This window comes from Cavia porcellus, unplaced genomic scaffold (assembly GCF_034190915.1).
Source record: "Cavia porcellus strain 051 isolate PalLab524CR breed Dunkin Hartley unplaced genomic scaffold, mCavPor4.1 scaffold_1, whole genome shotgun sequence".
NCBI lineage: Eukaryota > Metazoa > Chordata > Mammalia > Rodentia > Caviidae > Cavia > Cavia porcellus.
Genome location: NW_026947484.1, coordinates 174,317,402 through 174,339,535, shown reverse-complemented (window position 1 = coordinate 174,339,535; position 22,134 = coordinate 174,317,402). Strand labels below are relative to the sequence as shown.

The 22,134-nt window shown below is 49.2% G+C and overlaps 1 protein-coding gene across 9 annotated transcripts in view; it reads left to right on the top strand.

Annotated features, from left to right (window-relative positions):
* Rgs3 (regulator of G protein signaling 3) overlaps positions 1-22,134 on the top strand; it is a 116,677-nt gene that overhangs the window by 41,411 nt on the left and 53,132 nt on the right. For all 9 annotated transcript variants that reach the window (XM_063260401.1, XM_063260380.1, XM_013145922.3 and 6 more), the window contains 5 exons: positions 601-797; positions 3,183-3,266; positions 8,250-8,361; positions 14,361-14,404; positions 20,669-20,791. In XM_063260401.1, the coding sequence (XP_063116471.1) occupies positions 601-797; positions 3,183-3,266; positions 8,250-8,361; positions 14,361-14,404; positions 20,669-20,791 (560 nt within the window). The remainder of the gene's footprint in view (positions 1-600; positions 798-3,182; positions 3,267-8,249; positions 8,362-14,360; positions 14,405-20,668; positions 20,792-22,134) is intronic.

The following is a 22,134-nucleotide window of genomic DNA, read 5'->3' as shown; positions in this document are numbered from 1 at the left end:
CTCTGGCTTCCTTGACTAGTGGAGGGCGGGCCACAAGCATCCTGGAAAAGCCCACTATCTCTGCCACCCCTGTAGAGAATGGATCTTCATCCAGGGCTGGGAGGAGCTGAGTGGGCTGGGAAGACAGCAGAGGGGTGAGCAGGTGCTCTGCCCCACAGGGCAGAGATCTTAGCCCCAATTCATTGCTCGCTGTGGCACTGCAGGTCCAGTGAAAAATATGAGTAGTTTCTTGATTGTTTTAAAAATGTGAGACCAATAAAAAGACCTGACTTGGGGCCAGGATGCTGATTAGGGACTGCTGCATTTCACAGTTGTTGGTTTTCAGCTCTGTCTTCACCCTGGAGTTGCTTATTTATGTGACAGTGTCTCTCACTAGAGTGAGGATTGGTCAAGGCCTGAGACTCAGCTGAGGCCTCCTCACACAGGCCCTGCACAAGGTAGATTATCAGTCAATGGCAGGTGACCTTGAACTCATGGAATGCTCCTACCTCAGCCTCCCAAGTGCTGGGATTACAGGTGTGTGCCAGCAGGTCCAGCTCAAAGGGGATCCTTCAGAGCAGTGCTGGAAATGCCTCACCATGTCCTGTTTCTGTTCCACAGAATCGGGGAGTCCCACTAAAGGGAAGTCTTACACAGGCCTGGGGAAGAAATCACGACTGATGAAGACTGTGCAGACGGTGAAGGGCCGAGGGAACTACCAGGACTGCTCGCTCCTGAGGCCACACGTCCCGCACTCAAGCTATGGCACCTATGTCACCCTGGCCCCCAAAGTCTTGGTGTTCCCCGTCTTTGTCCAGGTGAGCCCCTGGCTGGGCCCAGGGTTGTCACCGGGAGGAGAGGAGATGAGAACACCGCACCCTGGGACTCAGGGCGTCGCCTAGGCCTCAGGACCCCAGCTTGGGAAAGGCTATAACCTGAGAAGCTGAGGATTCTGGAGGTCATGTTGATGAGCAGAGGTTTCCAGAGTATGCACAGGAAACATGGAGTCACAGAGGGTCCTTGCCTTCCCCTCACAGCCTCCTCTTTCTCTGGGGCAGGGCAGGCATATAACAGCTGCTTGCTGTGATGTCAAGGACTGGACCTGCGGAGGCTTTAGCTCTCCAACTCACCCGAAAGTTTGCTGCTTGGATCTGACCAAGGGAGAGCCAGGACCCCTTCGGTCACCCAAACATGTCTGGCCAGGATTCCCTGGTGGTCTGAGATTGATTTGAATCTTCCTTCTCCTACTCCTTCCTCTTCTTTTCTTCTTTTACATTTTTTCTCTTCTCTTTAAAAAATAATCTTCCTTTATTCCATCACCACATATAACCAGTTTAAACACTTACGTGTCATATAAATATATAGATATATAGATTTTAAAAACAAAACAGATCTTATTGTATATTTTATATCCAGTTGCATTTTTTGGTTTTGGTCTTCTGAGACAAGGCCTTGCTATGTAGTTCAGGCTAGCTTTGAACTCATGGCAATCCACTTGCTTCAGCCTCCCAAATACTGGGACTACAGGTATGTGCCACCATACCTGGCCCAGTTGCCTTTTTAAAACAAAAATTGTAGCACGAGCATTTCTTTGAGCCTGGATCATACAGTGGTGCCCACTCTTCTGTCCTGCAGATATACAATGTTTACTGAGCCAGTTCTCAATTCAGATCTGTAGGTCTATTCTTCTGCTATCGTCAACAGCCGTGTGATAAAAACTTTGTGCATGAATTTCCTCTCTGGTTATTTTCCTTGGGAAAGACTCCTAGAAATGAGAAGACTGGATCACAGGTTGTGAATATGTCGACGGCTCTTTGCACATATCCACAGACTTCATTCCAGGACAATAATGTTAGTTTATCTGCTCATCAAGAGCACAGAGGTGACACAGCTCCAGGGGCATTGTTGCTGCTCATGTCCTACTCCTCTGGTCTCCTTAGCATCCCACCCTGGACCTGTGCCAGTCCAGGGGTCTTTGGATTCCACTTGGACGTGACCTGTCCAGAGCAGTGCGCACTCGTCTCCCTCTGTGGCTCTGCCAGCAGGGCCTGGCCTTTGCCTTTCTGTTGATCTCTTTCTTTGGTTGTGACACAAAAGTTTTGTCATCCAAGGGGATTAGTTTTTGTTTCTCATTTTGATAGAAAATTACAATTGATTTTTCCAAAGTTGCAAAAAAAATCTTTTGAAAATTTTTATATTGGGAAACATATAAGCTAAAAATGGCATGATGCTTACATGTTCAATTTAACAAGTAATTATAAAGCAAATAACAACTAAAATAAAGAAATACACTTGCTGCCAAAGGATATGCTGGAATCCTGGGAGCCTGTATATCTCTTCCTGATCATAATGCCCTCCCTTCCCACCACAGGTACCCTCCAGCCTAGCTTTGTGGGGAGCACTTACTTGCTTTTCTTTATTTTTGCCATCTTTATATATTTCCCTAAGTATCATATTTTGTGTTGCCTCTTTCAAAATATTTAAGGAAGCTATACTGCATGTATTTATTCAGGTCTTGCTTCTTTGGCTCCTTATTTATAAGGTCCATGAAGGTTGTCATGTGCAGTTGATATGTGTGGTTCGTTGTCTTCCTTCAGGTGCTGTTTGAGGCTAGGAGGGTAGAAACTTATAAGTACACGCTCATGAGGATGGGTCCTGCTAGGTAAACTCAGAGCTCAGGGAGCTTTCTCTGGCTGCACAAGACAGGACAATGGAGTGAGAGGTTTGGGTGAGATGTGGTTCCTTCAGAACTGATGATGGGAAGGAGTCAGCTCAAGCGTGTTATGAGCATCAAGCAGGGAAAGGCCTCACCTTGTAGGGTCTCAAGTGGCCAAATCTCTTGGCATGTGGCTCTAAGGATGCAGGGCTCTTCTGGGGAGCCAACATTAGGACAGTGGGGGATGTGGGGTGGGGAGCCCTGTGTAAGGGGGTGGTCAGGGGGTGGGGGAGGGGGAATGCAGAGGGCCCAAGCATGTGGTTGGACTTCCTGTCGGAGAGTGCAGCTCAGTGTGAGGGCTGGTGGGAAAGGTGGCAGCCACAGTTCTGCACAGGACAGGAGCGCTTCTCTGTTTCCGTCCGTGTGTGAGGGGGTGTGTGGGTTTTGGGGGAGGGGAGGGCCTTTTGTGGATGGCTTTGGCAAGCTGTTTCCTCTGCACCCCTCAGTCTTTACACTGTCCGCTCACTGGCATACACTTTGTTTTCAGCCCCTAGATCTCTGTAACCCTGCCCGGACCCTCTTGTTGTCAGAGGAACTGCTGTTGTACGAGGGGAGGAACAAGGCTTCCCAGGTAAGGCTGGGCTGACTTTCCTCCTTGGCCATTCTCTGGGCCCCTCCTTTCCTCTCTTTCTGATAACCATGGTGCAATCCCAGGACAGGGGAAACCTGAAAACACTTCTGCCTCCATCCCTTTCCCCCAGTACATGGGTACCTATTTCTTGTCTACTTCCAGTGATAGGGAACTCACCTCCTCACAAAGCCATTTTGCTTTTTTTGACATTTGTATTATCCCTCCAGCCCACAAAGACATTCCATTGTTTATCCCAACTTTCTCTAAGGAGGAGAAAAGATGGCATTTCACTTCAGCTGTGAGACAAAGCTGCTAGCCAAGGAGCATTTTTAGAGGTGTGTCAATTCCCTGAATTTTTTGAGCCTGTATTAACCCAAATTTTAGATCTGCTCCTGAGAGATCTGTGATTTCTCCTGGCCTCTAAGTATGCCAACAGGCATTGTATGGGGGCCATGCCACTCTTTCTGGAGTTGGAAGCACTTTACTCATAGACTCAGCTCCCAGAGCCGGCTAGATCCCAGCTTAGTCCCTCAGGCCTGGACAGTAGACCTTAGCTGTGTAACCATGGACAGTTAATTTAACCCCTCTGAGCTGTAAGATCCTCCTCATCTGTATAAAGCAGTGATGTCATTGGCGGGGAGATTCATCCACATGGCAGAAAGTATGTGCTTCATAAGTAGAGGCTTCTGCTGGGCGGCAGTATTGAGACAGAGCTGTCTTGGTTCAAGCAGGACATGTAAGTGGAGCTCTGCAAGCTGGCCTGGCTCCACCTGGGGGCCTGGGGCGAGAGAACAGGGCTTGGTGCACCATAGGCCCTGATGAGGACTGGCTCTGTAGACTTGAATAGGAGCCTGGGCTGGCAAAATCAGGACACTTGGAGGCCTGAAGCTCACGTCCAGTCCAAGCTTGCTGCTTACTCATTTATGACTTCTTCCTTTTCCTTCTGTCTTCCCTGTGTGTCTTTAAGGCTGCAAGAGGTGGCTCTGAGGGGCCTTCGACCTTACCATCCTAGGGTACCAAGTGTGATGGTGTCTGAAGCAGGAGGTTGGCTTTGTTTTGTTTTTAAACAAGCAGACCAGAATTCCTGTGTGCCAAATGAGCACTGTCTTTTTCAAGGGCTCTCTCTGGTGAGATTGAGTGCTGATTTCTACCTCACTGGTATCGCTGAGGTCATTTCTGGACTTTCCCTTTGGGAATATTCTTGAGAATCGCAGCATGGCTTTGGAATTGCCTTTGTGGGAGGAAAACTTCACCTGAGGGGGATTCAGGTTTTAGGAGTGAAAGGTGAGGAGGAACTGTGTTTGGTGAATAAGCATGTGGGGGTGCTAAGTCACGTGTGCAGGGTCAGCAGGTGCCACGTGGCTGTACATTCATCAGACCTGGAAGGTGGCACTTTAAAGTGACAGCCACACTGAAATACACACACACACACACACACACACACACACACACACACACACACATCTTAATTCACTCTTAAAATTCGCACACTATTAAACTCACAAATGCTGACCACTTACTGTGCATCCTTGCTGTGCATGCATTTTGCACCGATCCCAATTAGCTCTGTGGCACCCCTGCAAGACTCGGGATACTGATGTTCCAATGAAATTAACTGGGACATCAAGGCCAGTAAGGAATGGAGCCAGGATTACCTCTCCGCTCTCTGGCTCTAATCCTGGCTCAGCAATGCTTTCCGTGACCCCATGCTGCTTCTGGTATGTTTGTTTAAAAACAAACCAAGAAACACAAGGCGAGCCATAGCCATAGTTATAATTTACCCAAAATATATTTGCCTCATGGATCTTGGGAACCGTAGAATTAAGAGACATTCCCCACCACCACCAAAAATTGAAGAAAGTGATTTGAGGACAAGTCAAATAAATGTCTCCCCCCCACCCCCGCCTTTTCTTCAGTACAATAGCAACCAAATATGAGGATTTTGATACTATTTCATTTCACTAAAACTAAAAATAGAACCAATTCCAGAGGGATTTGGGTAACTTGAAACAGCCTCAGTGGTAGTTGGGCCCTCAGGAGCCATCGATTCTAATTGCTTCTCTTCCACCTTTTAGCTGCTGGTTTCCTTTACAGTTCCTGAAGGGCAGCCCCTCCCAGTTGGAAGGAACCCCCCTCCCCCCATACACACACCTTTGTCTGTCGCTTGTCTGGGCTTGCTCAGGTTGGCTGATGTCTGGGAGCCAATCCTGTTCCATTCTGTGAACTACCCTGGTCACACATCCCCACCTAGAAGTCAAAATGCGGCTTGCATTTTGGAGCAGCCTCATTTATCCATTCAAACAGTAGTTACTGATCTTTTAACCTGGCCCAGTGCTAGGTTCCTGGAATACGGTGAAGGGAGAGGCAGACACACCCTCCCTTTACACACTGACTCACTGAGTTTACCATTAACTAAGGAACAGAGGTCTTCTCTGAATATCCTGACCTGAGGCCCACTTCCCAGGACAAGGCTTGGCTAAGGCCACTTAAGGGAGAGGATTGTAAGGATTCCCTCACTAGGCAATCCCTCCACCGTTAACCCTCTGGGAAAGCATATGTGCCCTCTGTGCAGGTGTGGGGAAGATACTCGGAGGCCCCTGTAGCTGGTGGTGGAAGCAGCAAGTAACTGGACTGCGGAGATAGGGCACCAGGATACTGGTGAGATGGAAGGGGTCCACGTGTCCTTCCCTGGCACGCCTGCCCTCTGTCCTGCTTCCAGCTGTGTGCCAGCTCTGTCCTTTCCCTGATCTGACCTTTGGGGAAATTCTTCACTCAGGCCTTAATCACTTCCTGTCTAGACCTATTCTCAGCTCTGGGAATCCAGGCTGAGGCAATGGCCTGGGCCTTTTCTCACCTTGCAGGTGGCTCCTTTCCCTCCACCCAGCCCTCTGTGCTTGGGCCACTTTTTGACTTTCTAGGCCTCCAACAGGCTGTCTCCTCTGACAGCCAGCCTCCCTCTGAATCCGGAGCTGACAACTATATTTTTCTTAATTTGGAGACCTGTTTTATGGGAGCAGGGGCCTTTGCTTAGTGTCTGAAGCTGTCACGGAGCCCCCTTTCCTTTGCTTAGATTTCTCAGTCCTCTCCCCAGGGAGCCTTGAGTTCTTGCTTGAGTCCTGCTGAACCCTTGGTCATTTTCTTCACCTCCTGTAACTTTATTATTATCACCTGTCTCCTTTGTTCCTGTTTTATTTTTGTTCCCCGTTGAATCCTTTCATATTCAGGGACAGAGCAGTGGGAGGCATATTGCCATTACAGTGCTGTGTATAGTGAGAGCTCAAGGATCTCTCAGACCTGTGTAACAGTCCTTGGCTGTATGGCTGTGGACAGGGAACTTATAACCTCTCTGAGCTGTAAGGTTCTCCTCTATAAAGGCCAGTGATGTTATTTATGTAAAGATTCATGGAGCTGAAAGTATTTAGTAAGTGGACGTTTCTCTTCAGCAGTTGTATGAGGCAGGGCTATGCTGGGAAGAGGGGTTGGGTAGGTCATGATTAAGAGCCCTCCCTGTCCAAGGTGCGAGGGAGTCTGTGTTTGAGACCTATGGGAGGGAACAGAGCCCTGAGCCTCCTTGCTCAGGAAAGTCTCCCTGAGTTGCCTCTGCCTCCGTATTTGGACACACAAGATGTCCAATAGGACTTTGAATATGTCTTACATATTTTTAAATTACAAAAGTAACATAGTCTCATTGAAAAATGATGCAAATGTATAAAGTAAAATCCCACCTCCCAGTGAGGTGAGTGGTACCTACCTTAGATATCTTTAAAAAAATTATAAATACAGGGAGAGCTATAGATTTGTTTTACACAATTACATTCTACCCCAGATATTTTTTGCCCATCACACTATTACGACTTCTGATAGACACATTTCAGTGTGTCTGCCCATATAGCTCTACTTTGTTCTTTTAATGGTTCCACAAAATTCTGCTCCTTGAAGGTAGTGTAATTTATTTTATCCATCCTCTCTTGATGGCTTTTTATGTTATTTTCCTTTGTTGAGTTTTAAGAATGCTGCTAACTTCCTTATATATTTACCTTTATACAACATTGCAAATATTTCTTTAGGGAAGAGCATTAGTAGTAGTGTTGGAGGGTCATTTTTACCTGTTTGAGAGCTAAATGACAACACACAGGCTTTTGGAAGGTCAGTCACAATCTGACACGCTCACGATGTCCAGATGTGTTACCAGCCCCTTCTGCTGAATTCCTCTAACTTCAGACGAAATGATGTATCAGGTTTTGGCATCTTGAAGGAAAGTTCCCATAAGAATAATCTTTTGTGAGTTTTTTTTTTTTTGTGAGGAGAATCTAAAACTGGATATTATTGCTTTTAACTAAAGGTCACTGTAGAATTTGTAAAACAAAGAACAGTATAAACTTCAGTGGGAGTAGAGGATCAAGTAGCTTTTTTTTTAAGCATAAAAATACTTTGTACATGCCTATTGGTTTACCTATGTCTAGAAATAGCTTTTTCTTTGTTTTTGGAGCAACTGGTACATGAAGGAGATAAAAGCTCTGTATAAGTCTGTATTGAAATATAAGCAACTGGCTTTTTCTTGGACTCATTTCTCATTAATGCAGTTAAAGTTATCTGCAAGGAGTCTGGCAGCATTGCATCAGACAACATGCTGCTAAGAACTATGCAGGAAGCTTGAGAGAGCTGGGTAAGGGGTTGGAGACCCCCCTTCCTGGCACTGCAGGGCCAGTCCAGCACAGGTGGCCCTGGGGACACCAGGCTGTGGAGTGGTCCCCACAGATGCCATTTGCCATGAAGGCTGAGGGCTGTCTTTCCTTCTCGTATATTTTTTTCCTACTTCGAGGAGGGCAGACAGGTGTTCTCCACTGGCTGGGCCACCCTTAGAGTTGCTCTTGGTTCTGCCTGAAATGACAAGGATACATTACCCAGACCTCCAGGGGAGGTTGTAACTCTGTGTCCAGGGGACTGCAGAGTAGCCAGGCTATTTGCTCTCTTCCGGTGCAGGTGACACTATTTGCCTACTCAGATCTGCTGCTCTTCACCAAGGAGGATGAGCCTGGGCGCTGCAACGTCCTGAGGAACCCCCTCTATCTCCAGAGCGTCAAGCTGCAGGAAGGTGAGGAGTGCCAGGCTGCCGGCCCCCAGTGGGGCATTTGATATGTGCTGTTGGGCTCTGTCCTTGGACTGGCAAGTGATCTACTCTCAGCTTGCAAGCCTACTGGCATACCTTGAGCTTTTCAGGGAGGGCTCTCTTCTAGACACTTTCTAGGAATACCATGCACTGGGTGGGAAGGACTTTGGACTCAGACCTGTGCTCAGGCTTTGGCACTGCTTTCACTCCTGGTGTGACCTTGGACAAGTTGCTCTACTTTCTGAGCCTGTTTCCTCATGTACTGGGCTAATAATAGTATTTCTGAAGGTTGTTGGGTTAAATGTCATTTATGCACAGAGGTTGGCTTATAACCAGTGCCTAAGAAATGCCTGCTGCCACCCTGCTCCCTACCGATGTGTAGGCAGAGATCACTGTCCCTTCTCAGCTGGCCACATGGTCTTGTTTCGTGCCCAAGAAAGCCAGAGCCTGTGTGACTGCGTGGTTGAGCAGAGTATGTGGGAGCCTGCAGAATTTCTAACCCAAAACTTTCCATGGCGCCCTGGCCCACCAGGAACAGGAAGCCAGCTGGGAGTATCTGTCCAGTGGTTTGGTTTGGCGCCTGAGGTCTCCGCTGAAAGGTCCTCAATTTCCTCCCCCAGATTATGAAAACAACAACAGACCTGTTTGAGCATGGGCGACAGGGCTGGGAAGGAAAATATTACCGGGTGAAAGAATTCTGTTTTGGTGGGTTTCGTTCTAGGCAAACTTCCTGAATGCTCGCAAAGCCATCCTGCCAGCCGCTGCCCTGGCTGTTCTCCTCCTTGCAAGCGAGGTCCTGTTGGAACCTTCACTGTGGCTTCCCCACAGGAAGTCACTCGCCCCTGTCGTTTTCTAGCTCTTACTTTTTTCTGCATACTGACCAAGGGTGGCTACAGCCCTTCCCTGCAGGTGGGCAGCTCAGCCTGACTGGGATGGAGGGGACGTCCAGACTTTGGCACCAGCCTCAGCGTGCCAGGAAGCTCCCTAGTGCCCGCTGCCCTCCAGCCAGTGGACTCTCCCCAGCCTCCTTGCTCTTCCACCCTCCTCCCTTCCTCACTCCAAGCCAGTTCCCCTAGGCTTTGAGTACTCACACCTGTACACTTTCAATTAGTCCTTTCTTTTCTGTTCCATCATCCCGCCCCAACTCAAATAGTGTAAGACCCACCCAGGTCACATCTAGGGAGCATTGGACAGGACAGTACTCCGTAACGCACACTGACCAAGGCTAAGAACTGATTCAGGGTCTGCTCTGCACATTGTAGGCCTGGGGCCACAAGCCCAGGACTCTTACTTGTTCAGCCTCCTGCTTTAGGAAGGAGGGAAAAGAAGGAGGCTCCAACTAGCGGCATTTGTTTGTTTATTTATGTATCTCTTGTCTTTTGGAGACAGGGTTTCACTATGCACTTCAGGCTGGCCTTCAACTCATTTTGTAGCCCAGGCTGACCCCAAATTTGCAATGATCCTCGTATCTCAGCTTCCCGACTGCTGTGTTTAAAGGCATGTTCCACTACTCTTGGCTCAACTAGCTGCATTTGGGTAGAGGCTGGAGTGGGGGGAAGAAATGCAGGCAGTAGCTGGAGATTTGCTGCTAGTGTTGTGAGCAACCTCAGCTGGTCCCTTTTTTGGGTTCATTTCTCTGTGAAACAAGGGTTGGGGAAGCCCTTTGTGTTCCCTTCCAGCTCTGCCAGCCCCAGGCAGAACACTCACAGTGGCAGGAAGGAGCTGGACAGTGCTGGGCTGCTCTGCTTCAGGCTGTGAGGGGCTTGGACTGGGTTTCCCTTCCTAACCCACAACTTGCAGTTAAAGGCAGAGGTCTTCATGCTCCAATGGGTGGCAGTGATCCAGGTGAGCCTGGAGTCTTGCCCTTGCCCAGGCATGATGTCCTTGGACTGAGACCACTACTGCCTGCAGATGGATGGTGGGCCACCTAGGCAAGGTCTATGGGTGGCCCAGGCAGCATCTCTCAGGAGAGATGACCAGGGATGTTAGAGCCTGTTAGCTTGACATCGGACAGGGAGCACTAGTTTTGTTGGGCAGATGGTTTGGAGCAGACCTGAAGTCCAAGATGTTTGGGGGAGTCTCTGGGGAGCCTCAGAGCTGCTTAGAACAAAGGAGACTGTTCAAAGACACTCGGAGTCTTCTAGGTGCACATTTAGCTAGATGTGGTAGTGCATGCCTGGTGGTGCATGCCTGCAGTCTCAGGCAAGTTGAGGCAGGAGAATCACCGCATGTTTAAGGCCAGTGAGATCTACATCGTGAGTTCGAAACCAGCCTAAATTACATAGCAAAACCTTATCTTGAAAAGCAAAAACCAGAACAGCAGCTGCAGCACACATATATGTATTATAAAAGATTATAGAAAAAGTGTATATTCCAATGCTTAGTTTCTTTTGGGACATCTTATGCAGCCCTTGTGCCTGTACCCCTCACTGTCCCCGCATTCTGAGCCAGGTCCGGAGAGTCACTGAAGCCCAGTGTCCCTTCTGCCATAGGCAGAGGTGGAGCTTCAGGACCCAATGTTCTGAGTCCTGGTGCCCAATTTCCTGCCCTCCTCTCTGGTGCCCCAGGAGACTCACTGCCACCACAAGGGCCTGAGTGAAGCTTTTAAGAGATGCATTTGGGGCCTTGGCTGGGTCCTCTGGTGTCAGAATGGTCTCTGATTAACATTGCCTAGGACATGAAATTCCTAAGTTTCTTGTTTGTTTCTTTCAAATCAACATGTAAGCAGAGTTCAAATTGGAATAAAGAAGACAGTAAACAAGAAGCAGTTGCACCTTTCCAGCATGCTGGGGAGAATCCACCCCATCCTAGGGACCACGGACTCCCTGGGCACTGATCTGAGTAGCCCTTCTTAGCTCTGCAGGTCAGCTGCACTCCCAGGGCCTAGTATGGGCATGGAACACAGTGATAGCCAAATGCATGTTTGTTGGGTGAATCAATGAATGACTAAAAGGAGACCAGAAGTACTGTCTCAGCTTGGGTGCTGGTGGTACCTTCTCCTTCAGGGGCCCCAGCTGGTGGCCACTGCAGTCCTGCCTGTCTTCTGTCCAGCTTCTCCAAGCTCCAGCAGGACTGAATGGTGGTACAATGGGAACAGGCGGAGAGCTGGCGCTAACCATCAGGGCATCTCTGGTCAGTCAGGGTCCCCTGGCTTTGCTACTCTGTGTTTTTGCCTCACAGCCAGCCAGCATCATGCCCATAGTGTGTCTTCCTGGCCTGCCCTTGTCTCTCAGATGTGGCCTGGAAATGTTCAGGTGACTCATGAATTCTCCATCTGTCTCAGGGACCTGCGTTTCCGTGTCAGAAACTCCAGCTGCTGAAGTAGTTGGATTAAATCCTTGGTGACATTTTCTGAACCTGTGAATGGCTGAGTCAGGATCTTAGGCCAGGCCTGAAAGGACTCTGGGAAAAATGGCAGAAGGGTCAGACCTGGGCCAGGAAACCCAGGGGCTCCACCAAGCCCATGGCTGGGGATTCCCCGCTGCATGGTCCTTGAATTCCCTGCTGGGAAGCAGGGCCTGCTCTGGAACCAGTACTTCTCTGTTGAGTTTCAAAATGCCGTAGGCAGAGTGTCTCGAATGTGCAGCCTCAGTGTTCCTTCTCCTCTGTACCAGCCCTAGTCCTACCGTTTCAGGAAGACTGAGGCTCTCTCCTGAGTCAATCCCTTGGCTGCTTACTTTACTGCAGCTGCAGCAGCTCCTCCCTGGCACCCTGGCCCCTTGCTTGTTTTTCTTTTATGAGACTCTGAATCATGCGGAGCACTGCCCCAATCCATCCTTCTGTCACAGGGCTGCCAGCACAGGGCTGTGATGTGGAGCAGATTCCAGTGAAAGTTTGGAGTAATGCAGAGATGTCAGGGCAGTCAGGGGATGGTGTCTCTGCACAGAGCAGTTGTCAAGGCAATCCATCCACCATCCCTGGCTACAGGGATTGTCTAAAGGCGTGTTCCCCTAAATTCTCAGCTTTCGTCTCCCTGAAGTGCTCATTTCCTAGACTTGCCTTCACTTCTAGAACCTTCTCTTTTTTCACTACTAGCTTCTAAAACCTAAATTCCAATTACTTTCTAACAGATGTCTCCTTAGCTCTCCTTAATCTCTAGGGTCTACTTCAAGGAAATAATCCAATGTGTTTTCTTAAACAAAAGATACCACCTTCTTTTGCCTCTACTCTCAGCAACACAAGGAACTAGAAGAGGCTTTGAGGTTACATTATTTCTTCTTTCTTTCTCCGCATCTGTGTGTCTGTGTCTGCCTCTTTGTGTCTGTCTGTCTGTCTCTTCCCCTCCTCATGTTTGAGCTAGAATATCTGCATTGAGCCCCATCCCCTGCCTCTTACCCCCTTTTTGAGATAGGATCTTGCTAAATTTGTTAAATTGCCCATGCTGTGTTCAAACCTGCCGTTCTCCTCTCTCAGCCTTTCAGAGCACCGGGCTTATAGGTGTGTACCACCGCACCGGGTTTACAGTGTTCTGACACATTATGAGTTTCTTAGGCAGGTCACCCTCTCTCCCCAACCAGTTGCCTGGTGGGGAGAGGTAAACTATTTATTCTGAGAATAAAGTAGACCTACATTTTTCTTCAGGGCTATATTATCTGGCTCTGCCTGGAAGCCCCTGGCTTTGAGACATTTTTGCCCATATGGGAACTGTCTATATACCTGGCCTTTACCTAGTTCACTTAGGGCTCCACTTCCTGCTTTGCTTAGGACTGGTTGGGCCCCAGTCTCTAGTGACCTTGCTGCCTTCTCTTGGTGATGGGTTTTTGGCTTGACAATTTCCTTGCTTCAAGTATGTGTTTAAGAGTCTCCTTTGAAGCCCGCAGTTGAGAGGTGGCATTGGAGAGGTAGGCTCTGGAAGTGGGCTCTTCCTACGCAGAGTGAGTTGCTGCATCTGTCTATGCCTCTGTTGTTTGCAACTGGGCCATGGATGCCACCAACTCTGCCCCATGGGACTGTTGAGAGGTCAGCGCTGTGTTAGGGAGCCAAATTCCCCAGCCCTTGAGCTTACACATGGGAAGCATTTGAGTGGCGGCAGGCAAACAGCATAAAGTCCTGTGGCCCTGATGCTGCTACATGTGTTAGATGGTTGCTTCTCTTAAAAATAATAGCCTGCCTGGTGAGGCCAACTGCTTGCAGCACAGGGAGTTTCTAACCATCCCAGGCTTATGTCCAGATGAGCGCCCCAGTGGGAGTAGCTGCAGTGGTCAGGGCAGATGTCTTAGCAGAAGCATAGCTGGTGTTTCTTTATCTCTGCTCATGCTATTTCCACCTCCTGGGGTGCCTTTTCTTCTCTCCGGAGTTTTAGTGCTAAAATGTCTTTCTCCAGAAATTCCTCCCCAACAGCTGCTCTTGGCTCCCAGCTGAGCCCCTCTGCTGGAGGAGGAGGGAACAGCCCTCAGTCCCTCCTAGTTCAGATGCAAAGTGCTTGGTCAGTGGTTGAGTTTAGGGACCTAAACTAGGCTTGAGGAAGCACTAGGAAAACACACAGAGGGCTCGGCCTGGGTCGGGAAACCTTCGCTTAGCTCCACTCAGCCCCCGAGTGGGGATTGCCCCTCTGTGACTCATACTTTCTGAGGTGGCTCATGATTCCATCAAGGAATCAAATGACACTCTGCGGAGTTTCAAAATGGCAAAGGCAGTTGGATTAGTGGAGAAAACCCGGTGTGTGCTGCCCCTAGCCCCTTCTAGCGGGAGGAATCACGGAAAGGACACTTCCGGGATGGGTGGCAGCTTCCTACTCCTGGCTGGTAGATACTCCTGACTGGCCTCTTCTGGAGATGCAGTGCCTGCCTTCTTTGGCTGCCCATCACCTGGTTAGCAAGTGGCTTTGCTCCAGAGACTGCCCTGTTCTCTGCGTCTGCCTCTTTCTCTTTTTCCAGGAAGCACCACACACAGCCTCGTGGGTAAGACAGCTGACTGTGTCCCAGCAAACGGCTGAGACTCTTCAGCCAGTTCTAATACAAGTCTCACTTTTTGTTCCCTCAAAGGTTCTTCAGGAGACTTGAAATTCTGCTTGCTGTATCTAGCGGAGGTGAGTCTGCCTTTTTGAATGAGTTCTGTGACCTGGGGTTTGAAGATAGGCCTGGGGCTTGGAGGCTGGTGGGGAGATTGGATGCTGAGCGCCACACAGCTCTGCAGTGGTCCAGGGCAAGTCCCCACTTGTTTCTGCCCCACCTGAATATGAAAGAGCAGTGGTGAGATGATCTTGGGATGGACCCCGAGATCTCTTCAGGCCCTCCTGAGGCTTGGTACCTGAGGGTCTCATAACAAGGGCATGGCTTACTAGCCCTATATCCCGTTTGTTTATTTATTAGCCTTCCTCTGGAGGCTGCCTTGACTCCTACACATGCTTCTTTGGTCTTTTTATTTTTCCCCCAGAAGTACCACCCACAGTTTCTCCTCCAGGGTCTTGTCAGTGTTTCCAAAAGCCCAACAGCAATTAAACCTTAACATGGGCCAGATAGTACAGGCTAAAGCAGATGCTAGGGTCTGTGTTTGGGCTTGGATGCTTCTCACTCTTGTAATTGATGTGCTTGATTATCTCTGTCTGTTCTGGAGCTTCGATGGGCAGTGCGCTGGCTTTGAGAAGCAAAAGTGGGCAAACAACTCACGGCTTGATGTCGTTTGGTGGATATCATGAACCCAGAGGTTTAACAAAAGAGGCTGGGAATATGTTACACTGGTGAGGGAGTACTGGCTATAATCTGGGACTGGGTCTTGGCCAAGAGTTTTTATTTAATTTATTTTTTTGAGACAGGGTCTTTCTTGTAGTCTAGACTGGTTCTGAACTCGCTAGGTAGGACAGGCTGGCTTTGAACTCATGTCAATCCTCCTTACTCGGCTTCCCAAGTGCTGGGGTTACAAGTGTGCTCCATGAATTTTTTTTTTTTTTAGACAGGGTCTTGCTATAATTCACTGTATGCTGAATTCACTATGTAGCTCAGACTGGCTTCCCACTCATGGTTATTCCCCTGCCTCTGTCAGGAAAAAAATTAAAAACACTAAAGGGTTGTGGCTGTAGCTCAGTGTAAAGGCCCAGGGTTTAATTCCTTCGGGGAGTGAGGTGGGGAGAAAAGCATTCCTTCAGCTTTCAGTTCTTGGCAAAGATGAGAGCCTCAAGGCCTTGGGTGACTGAACAGACTCTTGCTGAGAAGTTCCCTTCGGGAAGCAGAGAGTTCCAAAGAGGCAGTGGACATTGTCAGGGAAGAGTTGGGGGCTCAGCTACCTGGAATGCAGAGGGCACTGGATATCCTTCTCTGTGCCAGCCGGATTCCCACTAGGGAACAGGGAGTGGCCAGCGGAGTCACTTCAGTGTTGGAAGCATCTGGTTCCACAAGCAGGGTGCAGTCAGGAGAAGCTGTGAGCTGGGCTGGGCTCCCCCACCCCTTCCAGAGTCATCACTTGGGATTCCAGTTCTCTCCTTAGCTCCTGAAATCATGAAGCTCCAACTTCTTTAATGCCAACAGAGCTTCTTGCCAAGCTGGTTTTGTTTTTCCCAGAGAAAAGCACTTCTGCTCCATTGGATCTGTGACCTCCAGGCCGTCCAAAGATTGATGAAGGGATTTGGAGCCTTTTATTTCAGTAAAGTGCCAGGTGATCTGACCCTGAAGGCATGGGAGGCTGAAACTCCCAGGCAACCGGAAGCCTCTCTCTTCCCCTAATGGGCTGCTGTTTATGACAGGCAGGGAAGACAAGCTGCCTGCTTGCTCTGTAGCCTGGAATACTTCAATATAGGTGGGCTTGGGCCCCAGGGAAAGGCCCAAATGCACATTTTAGTTAGAACGTCCATTCTTTTCATTGCCTGATGTGCACTGATGTTCCAAGGAGAAACCAAGGGGAAGAGTTGGGGTTTCGGGAAGTTTTTCCACTTTGCATTGAGAAAGTTCCAGTTGCCTAGGTGATAGCAGCTCTATTCCTAGCTGCTAGGTCCTGGGCAGGGTTTCCATAAGTAGTCCTTGGCTCTGGGTCCCTAGTCCTCTGGACAGATGTCCCTCAGCCTTTGCAAATCATGGGACAGATGCAGCCCATGACTGACTTTGCACTCAGGGCATTGGGTTGATAGATACATTGGTCAGGGACCATTCTATCACCTAGAATCTGATGCTGGCTCCATTTATTTAAGAGTCTGGATTTGGGGTTAGGAAGACCTAGATGTGAATCTTGGCTCTGCCATTTCCTAAATGATATGAGGGCAAGGTACACTGTCTTCTCTGACACAAGGTGATGAGGCTGATGACCATGCAGGGTTATTGTAATGATTAAATGAGATTCAATAAGATGCTGCCTCTAAGCACTTAGCACAGAGCCTGGCACTCAGTGCTCAGTGAGGGGCAGCTATTATTATCACCAGCTTCATGGCAGGAAGAAGGGCTTTTCATATTCACTTACCCTCCATTAGAAGCATTCACAAATGATTTATTGATCTTTTTTAAAAAGTGAACGAACAGTAACATCACACATTCTTTGTATTGCACATACACATCTATACAGATATGGCAAGATCACAGGCTGTGGAAGAGGCAGCAGGCAGCTGAGAATCTCCGTGTGACTTAATTCCTCTGAGCCTTAGTTTGATGATTTGCAGAAAGGTGAACGACTAGACCTTTCCTTCCCACCCGTATGATGGCATCTTCAGGAGAGCTGAATTGAATGAGAACACGCTTGTCATAGCAAACGAACACACTACAGTCCTCGCTGAAAGGGCTTTATAAAGATAGAACTAATTCAGGATAAGGAAGTGAGGCAACATGGAGGCTGTAGAGAGGCCAAGAGGAGTTGGTGTCGTTGGATTTGAGTGCTGTTAGATGGGGCTTGTGGAACTGAGGGGTATGTACAGGATGACCACCCTGAGTTAGAAGGTAGGGCATTTGAGGGCATTTGTGACAGTGCCTTCAGGGGAAGCCTTGACTAGGATGCCTGATAATAAGCTTGTGTTATAACACAGTATAAGCTTGTGTTAAAGACAGCAAGATTGAAAAAGTGGTTCTCACATGAGGGAAGCCAGGTAGCCATGAGCACACCACTCCACATTTTGATAGATTTGGGGGAATGGGAATTCAGCCTCCCTGCAGGGAGTTGGCTCAGTACCCTTCCTTTCTTGGCCAAGCCAATCTCTAAAGCTCTGGCTCCTAAAAATGTTTATCCATCTATGATAGCCAGCTGCCTGCCCTGACCAGGCCTGGATTGAAGTTATTTGGCCTAGTAGCCTTCTATGTCCTCTAGCATTGTAGAGGTTTTCAGCTCTAAGCCTTCAGAGCCAGAGACCAATTCTGCAGTCTGCGTGGAGATAGGCAATGTGGTTTCCAGCACTGATGGGAAAATGTGGCTTCCAAGGGAAGTGTGGCCTCACTTGTTTTTAGAGTCTCGTTTATTATTACAAATGATCTGGTTGCCACTCCAGGAAGAGCAACATGGCTGACCAAAGGTTTTGTTCTTACGGATGTCAGCATAACAGACGATGATAGCCACCACCTTAAAATGTTGTTGAAAGAAACACCAAGGTACCACTGGTAATGTGCTTAGTACTGTGAGGGCCATGGTATGCAGGGTGAGAGGGCTGTCACAGGATTAGGAGTATGCAGTTGGGTCACTATGAAAGCATCCTTGGGGAGACTTTCCCATACTTTTGTCACTTGGAACATGGAGCATTTGCACAAAAAGCTGCCTCTCCGCTGCAGCTGACCTCTGAGCTGCCTAGAGACCAAAGGGCCTAAGGTTTCTTCTGATGGCTTGGTTCTCTGGTTGCCTGCAGGCCCCATCTGCAAGTGACAGCAGTCCTATCAGCCAAATGTGTGGCTACCACAGGACGTCCCCCCACCAGGTTTTGGAGATCAAATCTCAGCAAGTGGTTCTCTAAGGCTTGAAGTCCTCCCTCATTGGTCCTGAGACTCAGGGAGGCATTTTGCCACTCTTGAGCCTTCATTTTCCTCTTGTATAAAATAGAAATAACAATCCATGCTCTCCCTGCCTCTTTAAGGAGTTGTCAACATTCAATGAGTTCATGGGTGGAAAAGTACTTTGAAAAATTGATAATTAGATAAAAAGAATTATTACTGAGGCAGAATTTCTGCCTCAGAGCAAAAGAGAGACACTGAGGTTAAGCGACACTGAAGCATTCACTGCAGCCTGCAGGGCTGATTGAAAGCATTGCTGGGAGGCTGAGGGTTGGGCCGGCCATGTGGAGTGAGAGCCTTTCCAAAGGAGGGAGCAGAGTCCTCACCCACACTTCACTTCATGGCCCCACCATGAAATAGGAAACAGAGGTTTTTCTGAAAGCCCTGCCCCATTGGGCTTTCCTTGGGGAATCTTAGAGTCATTTGCTGGGTGGGTCCTGCACCTTCCCCTGAAGTGAGTGGGTGGAAAGGTTCTGGAATCAGGAAGCCCTCAGTGGTTGAGGCAAGATTGCCTCCTGTCCCTGCTCAGGGCCTTGAGGCCTACAGCAGGCTGGGTTTTCTTCCCCTTTCCTCCCATGCTTTTAGGAAGATGAGCTGCTCAGTACTTTTCTCATAGGAGAGGGTGGCACCGAGGAGACACAGCATGAGGGGTGTCCCCAGAGAGCAGGATTGGATGCAGGGTAGCAAAAGTTCCCAAATGTGCTATTAGATGATGTCAACAACTTCTTAACGCAGGTGTTTATGTTTGTTCTTCTTTCTGCTGGGAACAACTCCCAAGCATGCTCTCTCTCTCTTTCTTTTCTTTCTTTCTTTCTTTCTTTCATAGTTTTCTTTTGGTATTCAGACACTCGGCATTGAATCCAAGGAAATGCTGAGCTATACTCCTGGCCCTTTGTGTTTTATTTTATTTTGAGACAGGGTCTCTCTAAGTCACCTAGGCTGGCCTAGAATTTTCCCTCTTCCCACTTTAGCCTTCTGAGTAGCTGGAAGCAGAGGCATGCATCTCCACACCTGTCCCAAGTACTTTCCCTGCGTCTCCCTCTATCATTCAGGCCTTAGCTCGTATCAGTCCTTCTCAGAGTTCTTCTCTGACCATCTCAGTCTCCCCCTTTATGATCTTGGTGACATTTTCACAATTTGTAATTATATTGTTTAGTGCTCCCCAGCCTAAGGGCTTAGTCTATCATTTTTACCTCTTTATCCCCCGCCTTGCATAGTCTCTTACACATAGTGTGTGCTCAGTAATCATTTACCAAATGAACGAATTTCTAAATAATAACAATAGCTCCTGTGTGCAGAGCTCCTGGAATTGTCCTCATTGCTTGTCCTAATGGTTCCAGGATGTAGGTGATGCCATTTTCAAGCCCATTTTATAAAAAACTCCCAAAGATGACAGCCAGGAAGTAGCAAAGTCTGTCTAACTGCAAAAGGAGGCAGGACCACATAGGAACCAGGTCTTTTTCTCTATTCTAAGCCCTCCGGCTTGTGCTGTTCGCTCCCTGGCTGAGCTCATGAAATGCAGCCCTGTGAGGTTATAATCAAATTCCATAGAGTCAGAAAGAGCTCGTCATCCCTGATCTGAGTGCCTGGTGGGGGTTGGTAACCCTGGGCTGCCGGCTGTGCCCCGCCTGCCCCCTCAAGGGCCCTCTCCCTGGTGCTGTGCTAGTGCTGGCCTCGATTTGACCTCACATCCCGGAAGTTTCTCCAGCAGCCAGAGCTTACTGATGCCAGTGTTTGCACGCATGGTGCTGGGCCCAGATGAAAAGGGCCTCCTTGAAGGAGTTTATAGTCCTAGATGGTGGCATTTAAATGACAGCTGTGCCAGAGATATGCCTACATCTAATGGGGCTGAGTAGTCCTTGAGGAAGCCCTGCTCACATGCTAGGCAGTGGTAGGTTGCAGAGGGACACATGACTGCCTGCCAAACACATTTCAAAGGGACTTGAGTTGTTGCTTGGGTTCTGTTGGTGTGTGATCTTGTGACCCCAGGAGTGTGTGACAGGGAGAGGGATTCTGTGAGCTGAGGGAGGGTCCTGGCTCCCTAGAACATCACCTGAAAGCCTTGGTACTCTGGGTTCTCCCAAGCTCCCCAGGCATGGTCCTGTGCTGCTGGCCCATGGTGACCTCACTGTCTCCCGAACTCTCCACAGGCTTCTATTGTGTAGGGAGCCACTGCCTCCCTCCCCTCCCCCAACCTGTGGGCCCATAGCACCCTAGCTGGCCTCCAGCTGCTCCCTGCTGCCCTGGGTGCTTCCATGTCCCCTGGGGTTCATTTGTGGCTGTGAGTGGACACACCCTCCATTTCTGGTGCCTGGAAATGGGCTTGGATCCTGTAGCCCCTCAATCTGAGCCAGGCAGAGAACAGCCCTGACCATCCCTTTCTCTGTTTTCCCTGACGTCAGAAGGCAGAGTGCTTATTCACTTTGGAGGCACACTCGCAGGAGCAGAAGAAGAGAGTGTGCTGGTGCCTGTCGGAGAACATCACAAAGCAGCAACAGCTAGCAGCCTCACTGCCCGAGAGGAAGGTAAGGGCCTTGCCAGTGGCTGTCGGCTGTCGCCCTTGCGGTCTTGCTTAAGCCTTGTAACCTGGCCCTAGAGCCTTCCAACTGAGCTAGAAGTCAGTTCAAGCTAAGTCCATGGAGCTGGTCAGCAAGCTCTTGGCCAGGGGCCTGTGCCCCAAGGTTTTTCCTGCTGGGCTTTTCCTTGGGTCTGTTGTGCGGGTTTGACATTGCATACTAGAACAACAGAGCCAGACTGACCATGGCCCATCAGTTCTCGACTCTACTCTTTGATTTCCCTGTGGCAAGGCTTAATGCGGGCTGGCCTCCCTGCTGCTGCCTGACAGACGACCCCCTTCTGCCACTGGAGGGGCCATGCCTAGGGCCAGCACTCTTGTGTTTAACACTGGTCCAAGACAGACATAATTGAGGGGATGTTTGTAGCAGAACCTGTCATAGTTCAATGTAGGTCAGAGCCAAGTGGAGCCAAATTTGGACTCCTGGGTGCTGGGGCTGGCCAGCTGGAGTGTCAGGAGAGATTAGACACTGCTGGGGGAGAGGCTGATGTGGGCTGGGCTGCTCAGTGCCTGGGGAGGGTGATGGGATGTGAAGTGGCTCTTTGACACCCCCATGCCTGCCACAAAGCAGTTGTATGCTCTCATTTGTGAGGGTTCAGGTCCCCTTTCTTATTAAAATGCCAACTGTTGGGGGTTTGGGGTGGTTGTTGCAGAAGTTGCCGAGGTGGTCGCTCTGCCAGATCTGTGGAAAGGAAGGGAATGAGAAGGAGTTGCAGCTTGTGCTCATCTGCCTGTGTTCAGTCTCAGGGGGACCATGCACCTGCTTTCTGTGAACCTGCTGTCCTTGCTGCTTCTCAGTATGTCAGGCTCACTGTGTCACCTGCCCCAGGCTTTGGAGGGGGCATTGGGTGGGAGGTGGGAACAGGTGGCTTCCAGACTCTCCTGCAATTCCCCAGCAAACTGAGAAAGGAGCAAGACTCCGAGGATCACAGCACCCCAGACTTTGAAAGTTATTTTGTTTCACCCTGGTCAGAGGCAAGCTTAACAGAAGACAGCAGGACCCTTGAGTCAGACTTTGCTGGTGACTGGCAGTATGACTGGGCAAGTCACTCTGCTGCTCTGTTTTTTCTAATTTAGGGACACTAGTTCCTCCCCACAAAAGTTGTAAGAAGTAAAGGAGAAGATGCATATAGAGCTCATAGCACAGTGCCTGGTATGTGGTAGATGCCCACTCAACCATGCTATGGGGTGTACACTGCCCCTACCTACCATCCAGGGGTATCCACTGGACCCACTGTCAGGTTTCTCTTTCACACAGAGACCTGTCACCATGGCCACAGGCTGCCTTGCCCC